Here is a 7,512-nt window from a genome sequence, read left to right on the forward strand (position 1 = left end):
CCCCGCCCCCTTTAAAAAAAATCCACCTCGGCGGCCCCAAAATCGGCTTTTATTGGGGGAAAAATGGACGCGGGGGGGGGGGACACACAAAGATGGCGGAAGGTGGTGTCCGGGCGCCCCCCCCCCCAATTTGGGGGACTCCCCCCCGCCGCTACTGGGTGTTACTGGGGCATACTGGGATGAACTGGGAGCTACTGGGGCCGACTGGGGTCTACTGGGTGTTATTGGGGCATACTGGGATGAACTGGGAGCTACTGGGGCCAACTGGGGTCTACTGGGGGGCCTCCCCCCCCCTCTACTGGGGCCTACTGGGGCTGACTGGGATGTACTGGGGTTGACTGGGGTCTACTGGGGTCTACTGGGGGGCCTCCCACCCCTCTACTGGGGTCTACTGGGTGTTACTGGGGCATACTGGGATGAACTGGGAGCTACTGGGGCTGACTGGGGTCTACTGGGGCTGACTGGGGTGTACTGGGGTCTACTGGGGCCTACTGGGGGGCCTCCCCCTCCTCTACTGGGTGCTACTGGGGCATACTGGGATGAACTGGGACCTACTGGGGCCGACTGGGGCCTACTGGGGGGCCTCCCCCCCTCTACTGGGGTCTACTGGGGGCTTTTGGGGCATACTGGGGTGTACTGGGGCCTACTGGGGCTGACTGGGGTGTACTGGGGTCTACTGGGGGGCCTCCCACCCCTCTACTGGGGTGTACTGGGGGCTTTTGGGGCATACTGGGACAAACTGGGAACTACTGGGGCTGACTGGGGTCTACTGGGGCTGACTGGGGTGTACTGGGGTCTACTGGGGCCTACTGGGGGGCCTCCCCCTCCTCTACTGGGTGTTACTGGGGCATACTGGGATGAACTGGGACCTACTGGGGCCGACTGGGGCCTACTGGGGGGCCTCCCCCCCTCTACTGGGGTCTACTGGGGGCTTTTGGGGCATACTGGGGTGTACTGGGGCCTACTGGGACTGACTGGGGTTTACTGGGGGCTACTGGGTGGCCTCCCCCTCCTCTACTGGGGTCTACTGGGTGCTACTGGGGCATACTGGGACAGACTGGGACCTACTGGGGCCGACTGGGACCTACTGGAGCATAATGGGATCTACTGAGGCCTACTGGGGGGCCTCCCCCCCCTCTACTGGGGCCTACTGGGGTCTACTGGGATCTACTGGGACCTACTGGGGCCTATTGGGGCCTACTGGAGTCTTCTGGGGCCTACTGGAGCCTACTGGTGCCTACTGGGGTCTACTGGGGTCTGCTGGAGATTACTGGGACCTACTGGAGCCTACTGGAGTTTACTGGGGACTACTAAGGCCTACTGGGGCCTACTGGGACTTACTGGAGACTACTGGTGCATACTGGGGGCTACTGGAGCCTACTGGGGCCTACTGAAACTTACTGGGACCTACTGGGGTCTACTGGAGCCTACTGGGGTCTACTGGGGCCTACTGGAGCCTACTGGGGCCTCCTGGGGCCTACTGGGGTCTACTGGAGCCTACTGGGGCCTACTGGGGCCTACTGGGGCCTAGTAGGACCTACTGGGCCATACTGGGGCCTACTGGGATCTACTGGGGCCTACTGAGGCCTACTGGGGCCTACTGGAGCCTACTGGGGCCTACTGGGACCTACTGGGCCATACTGGTGCCTACTGGGGCCTACTGGGGTCTACTGGAGCCTACTGGGGTCTAGTAGGACCTACTGGGCCATACTGGGGCCTACTGGGACCTACTGGGCCATACTGAGGCCTACTGGGGCCTACTGGGATCTACTGGAGCCTACTGGGGCCTACTGGGGCCTACTGGAGCCTACTGGGGTCTAGTAGGACCTACTGGGCCATACTGGGGCCTACTGGGGTCTACTGGGACCTACTGGAGCCTACTGGGCCATACTGGAGCCTACCAGGGCCTACTGGGGCCTACTGGAGCCTACTGCGGCCTACTGGAGCCTACTGGGGTCTAGTAGGACCTACTGGGCCATACTGGGGCCTACTGGGACCTACTGGGCCATACTGAGGCCTACTGGGGCCTACTGGGATCTACTGGAGCCTACTGGGGCCTACTGGGGCCTACTGGAGCCTACTGGGGTCTAGTAGGACCTACTGGGCCATACTGGGGCCTACTGGGGTCTACTGGGACCTACTGGAGCCTACTGGGCCATACTGGAGCCTACCAGGGCCTACTGGAGCCTACTGCGGCCTACTGGGATCTACTGGGATCTACTGGAGCCTACTGGTGCATACTGGGGGCTACTGGAGCCTACTGGGGTCTAGTAGGACCTACTGGTCCATACTGGGGCCTACTGGGGCCTACTGGGGTCTACTGGGTTCTACTGGGGCCTACTGGGGCCCTGTAGAGTTCTACAACCTCCCTTCAACTTCCCATGGCCTCCCCTCAACCTTGTATTTTCCCCCAAACTTCCACCTTTTCCCCCAAACTTTTGCCCTCCCCCCAAAATTTTAGTTTCCCCCCCCAAACTTTTCCACACCCCCCCCACAAATTTTCCCATTACCGCCAAATTTTCACATTTTCCCCAGAATTTCCCCATTTTCCCCCAAATTTTCGCATTTCCCCCAAATCTTCACATTTTCCCCAAATTTTCGCATTTTCCCCCAAATTTCCCCATTCCCCCCCAAACTTTTGGCCTCCCCCCCCCACAAATTTTCCCATTACCGCCAAATTTTCACATTTTCCCCCAAATTTCCCCATTTTCCCCCAAATTTTCACATTTTCCCCAAATTTCCCCATTTCCCCCAAACTTCCACCTTTTCCCCCAAACTTTTGCCCTCCCCCCAAAATTTTAGTTTCCCCCCCCAAACTTTTCCACACCCCCCCCAAATTTTCCCATTACCCCCAAATTTCCCCATTCCCCCCAAATTTCCCCATCTCCCCCAAATTTTTGCATTTTCCCCCTAAATATTGGGGTCCCCCCCAAACTTTTCCACCCCCCCCCCACAAATTTTCTCATTTTTCCCCAAATTTTCACATTTTCCCCCAAATTTTCCCATTCCCCCCAAATTCGTCCCCCCCAAATTTTCCCACTTCCCCCAAATGTTTGCATTTTCCCCAAATTTTCGCATTTTCCCCCAAACTTCCACCTTTTCTCCCAAACTTTTGCCCTCCCCCCAAAAATATTTTCACATTTTCCCCCAAATTTTCGAATCCCCCCCATATTTTTAAATTTTCCCCCAAACTTTCCCATTTTCCCCAAAATTTCCCCATTTTCCCCCAAATTTTCACATTTTCCCCCAAACTTCCCCATTTCCCCCCAAATTTCCCCATTCCCCCCAAACTTTTGGCCTCCTCCCCCCCCCAAATTTTCCCATTACCGCCAAATTTTCACATTTTCCCCAAATTTTCGCATTTTCCCCCAAATTTCCCCATTTTCCCCCAAATTTCCCCATTCCCCCCAAACTTTTGGCCTCCCCCCCCCCCAAATTTTCCCATTACCGCCAAATTTTCACATTTTCCCCAGAATTTTCACATTTTCCCCAAATTTTCCCATTTCCCCCAAATTTTCACATTTTCCCCAAAATTTTCGCATTTTCCCCCAAACTTCCACCTTTTCCCCCAAACTTTTGCCCTCCCCCCCCAAATTTTAGGTTCCCCCACCCCAAACTTCTGACCTCCCCCCCAAACTTTTCCCCCCCCGTACAAATTTTCCTGTTTCCCCCAAATTTTCACATTTTCCCCAGAATTTTCACATTTTCCCCAAATTTTCACCTTTTCCCCCAGACTTTTGCCCTCCCCCCAAAATTTTACGACCCTCCCCCCCCAAAAAATTTTAGTGTCCCCCCCGAAACTTTTCCACACCCCCCCCCAAATTTTCCCATTACCCCCAAATTTTCACATTTTCCCCAGAATTTTCACATTTCCCCCAAATTTTTGCATTTCCCCCAAACTTTCCCATTTTCCCCCAAATTTTACCCCCTCCCCCAAAAAATTTTTACCCCCCCCCCCTCGGCCTCAACCCCAACCCGGGCCTCCCCGGCGAGCAGGGGCAGCGGTACCAGAGCCGGTAGGTGAGGGCCCAGGCGGCCCAGCCCAGGGCGGCCCCGGCGGCGTTGGCGGCCCAGTGGCACCGGTAAGCCAAGGTGGCCACCAGCGCCCCCTGCCACAGCAGCAGCAGCCCGGCGTTGAGGAGGAAGAGGAGGCACAGGGGGGCGGTGGCCACCACCTTGGGCTCCTCGGTAGCCACCCGGGTGCCTCCGGTAGCCATACTGGTATTGGTGGCCACCCAGTTGCCTCCGGGAGCCATACTGGTATTGGTGGCCACCCAGTTGCCTCCGGGAGCCATCATGGCGTTGGTAGCCAACCGGTTGTCCCTGGTAGCCAGACTGGTGGTGGTGGCCAACCGGTTGCCTCCAGTAGCCATACTGGTGTCAGTAGCCATCCAATCGTCCCTGGTAGCCAGCCTGGGGTCAGTAGCCACCCAGTTGCCTCCGGTAGCCATACTGGGGTCAGTAGCCATCCAGTCATCCCTGGTAGCCATCATGGTGTTGGTAGCCACCCGGTTGTCCCTGGTAGCCATCCTGCGGTCACTAGCCACCCAGTCACCTCCAGTAGCCCTCCTTCCATCGGTAGCCATCCAGACGTCCCCAGTAGCCATTCTGGTGTTGGTAGCCACCCAGTCGCCTCCAGTAGCCCTCCTGTGGTCAGTAGCCACCCAGTCGCCTCCAGTAGCCATTCTGGTGTTGGTAGCCACCCAGTCACTTCCAGTAGCCCTTTGTCCACCAGTAGCCACCCAGTCACTTCCAGTAGCCCTCCATCCATCGGTAGCCACCCAGTCGCTTCCAGTAGCCATCCTGCGCTCACTAGCCACCCAGTCACCTCCAGTAGCCCTTTGTCCACCGGTAGCCACCCGGGCGTCCCCGCTAGCCCCCCGGGGCGGGTGGAGGAGCCTCCCCAGAGCCCCCAGCTCCTCGCCCAAGCCCAGGCCGCAGAGGACGAGGCCGAAGGCCTGGGGGGACGGGCGGAGGCCGGCGGCGGCCTCCAGGGCGGCGAAGAGGCGGGGGGCGGCGGCGGCCATGACGGTTGCCCCCACGGCTAGCCGGCCGGCCGCCCGCAACAGCGCCCCCCGGCGACCGCCCCCCGGCTGGGCCAGGGGGAGGGAGGCCACCAGCAGGGACCCCAGGAGCAGCGCCGTCCAGCGGCCGGCCGAGGCGACGAGGCGGCTGTGGGGCAGGGATGGGGGGCTGGGGTGGGGGGACCCCATAGGGACCCCATGGAGACCCCATAGAGACCCCACAGACCCATAGCGACCCCATAGAGACCCCATAGAGCCCATAGACCCATAGAGACCCCATAGACCCATAGAAATCCCCAAGACCCCATAGAGACCCATAGAGACCCATAGACCCCATAGAATTCCCATAGAGCCCATAGACCCATAGAAACCCCATAGAAACCCCATAGACCCATAGAAACCCCATAGAGACCCCACAGACCCCATAGACCCCATAGAGACCCCATAGACCCATAGCGACCCCATAGGAACCCCATAGGGACCCATAGAGACCCCATAGAGACCCATAGACCCATACAAACCCCATAGAGACCCCATAGACCCCATAGAGACCCCATAGACCCATAGAAACCCCATGGACCCATAGCGACCCCATAGAAATCCCATAGACCCCCCATAGACCCATAGAGACCCCATAGGGACCCATAGACCCCATAGGGACCCACAGACCCCATAGAGACCCCATAGACCCCATAGAATTCCCATAGAGCCCATAGACCCATAGAGACCCCATAGGGACCCATAGAGACCCCATAGACCCCATAGAGCCCATAGAGACCCCATAGAGACCCCATAGACCCCATAGAAATCCCACAGAAACCCCATAGACCCATAGAAACCCCATAGACCCATAGAGACCCCACAGACCCATAGCGGCCCCATAGAAACCCCATAGAGACCCACAGAAACCCCACCCAGCCCCATAACCCCCATAGCACCCCCCATAGCACCCACGCTGCCCCATAGCCCCCAGCCCCATAACTACTCCCCAGCCCCACAGATTCCAGCCCCATAGGACCCAGCCCCATAGATCCCCTGCCCCATAGATCCCAGCCCCACAGATTCCAGCCCCACAGATTCCAGCCCCATAGGTCCCCTGCCCCAGATTCCAGCCCCATAGATCTTGCCCCATAGATCTTGCCCCATAGATCCCAGCCCCATAACTCCCCAGCCCCATAGATCCTGCCCCATAGATCCCCAGCCCCATAGATCCTGCCCCACAACCACCCCCAAACCCCATAACCAGTCTCCAGCCCCACATCTCCCCCCCAGCCCCATAACCCCCCTTTGCCCCATAACCACCCCCAGCCCCATAGATCCCCCCACCCCACAGCTCCCTGCCCCACAACTCCTCAGCCCCACAGATCCCAGCCCCACAGATCCCAGCCCCACAACCAGCCCCATAACCACCCCCTCAGCCCCATAGCTCCCAGCCCCACAACTCCCCAGCCCCATAGCTCCTGCCCCATAGATCCTAGCCCCATAACCACCCCCAGTCCCATAACCACCCCCTCCAGCCCCATAACTCCCCAGCCCCATAGCTCCCAGCCCCACAACTCCCCAGACCCATAACTCACCTGCCCCATAGATCCCAGCCCCATAGCTCCTGCCCCATAGATTCCCAGCCCCATAACCACCCCCAAACCCCACAACCAGCCCCACAACCACCCCCTCCAGCCCCATAGCTCCCAGCCCCATAGCTCCCAGCCCCATAGATCCCAGCCCCATAACCACCCCCAGCCCCACAACCACCCCCTCCAGCCCCGTAACTCCCCAGCCCCATAACTCCCCTGCCCCATAGATCCTGCCCCATAACTCCCCAGCCCCATAGCTCCCAGCCCCACAACTCCCCAGCCCCATAACTCCCCAGCCCCACAACTCCCAGCCCCACAACTCCCCAGCCCCATAACTCCCCAGCCCCATAGATCCCAGCCCCACAACTCCCAGCCCCACATCTCCCCCCAGCCCCATAACTCCCCAGCCCCATAGATCCCAGCCCCATAGATTCCCAGCCCCATAACCACCCCCTCCAGCCCCATAGCTCCCAGGCCCACAACTCCCCCGCCCCACAGCTCCCAGCCCCACAACCCCCCCCCCCCCCCGCCCCATAGATCCCTGCCCCCCAACTCACGCCTCCAGCAGGTTGTGGGGCGAGGCCAGCACCCCATGGGGGTCAGCCCCACGGCGCAGGGCCGGCTCCAGCCCCACAAGTGCGGCCACCCCCAAAGCGTGGGCCCGGGCGAAGCCGGGGGTCCCCAGCAGCGCCGCCGCCCCCCGGCTCAGCCCCACAAGTGCCGCCCCACAGCAGCGCCCCACAAGTGCCGCCCCCCAGCTCAGCCCCACAAGTGCTGCCCCACAGAGCCCGCGGAGCCCCACGGCGGCCTCCGCCATGGCTGGGGGGGGGGTGGGGGAGGGGGGGGTGGGGGGGGAGGGGAGGGGTGGGGGGGGTGGGGGAGGGGATGTGGGGGGTGGGGGGGGAGGGGCAAGG

At 60.3% G+C, this 7,512-nt stretch overlaps 1 protein-coding gene and 1 long non-coding RNA gene across 2 annotated transcripts; both read right to left on the reverse strand.

Moving 5' to 3' along the window:
- Positions 1-30: 30 nt before the first annotated feature.
- Positions 31-2,880, reverse strand: LOC140000071 (uncharacterized). Its single transcript, XR_011805362.1, has 2 exons — positions 368-2,880; positions 31-283 (listed from the first exon to the last, which is right to left on the reverse strand). It is a non-coding gene; the product is annotated as an uncharacterized lncRNA (long non-coding RNA).
- Positions 2,881-3,916: 1,036 nt separating this feature from the next.
- On the reverse strand, positions 3,917-7,441 carry LOC140000047 (uncharacterized). Its single transcript, XM_072029765.1, has 2 exons — positions 7,156-7,441; positions 3,917-5,172 (listed from the first exon to the last, which is right to left on the reverse strand). The coding sequence occupies exons 1-2, from the start codon at positions 7,413-7,415 to the stop codon at positions 3,945-3,947; spliced, it is 1,488 nt and encodes a 495-aa protein (XP_071885866.1). The 5' UTR covers positions 7,416-7,441; the 3' UTR covers positions 3,917-3,944.
- Between the last annotated feature and the right edge of the window lie 71 nt (positions 7,442-7,512).

This window comes from Anas platyrhynchos, chromosome 31 (genome assembly GCF_047663525.1).
Source record: "Anas platyrhynchos isolate ZD024472 breed Pekin duck chromosome 31, IASCAAS_PekinDuck_T2T, whole genome shotgun sequence".
Classification (NCBI taxonomy): Eukaryota; Metazoa; Chordata; class Aves; order Anseriformes; family Anatidae; genus Anas; species Anas platyrhynchos.

Excerpts from the sequence above, each read along its gene's own strand:
- LOC140000047 (XM_072029765.1), bottom strand. The coding sequence starts at position 7,415 with ATGGCGGAGGCCGCCGTGGGGCTCCGCGGGCTCTGTGGGGCAGCACTT. Across the intron at positions 5,173-7,155 it reads CCCCACAACCTGCTGGAGGC|CCGCCTCGTCGCCTCGGCCG; the intron begins GTGAGTTGGGGG and ends CCTGCCCCACAG.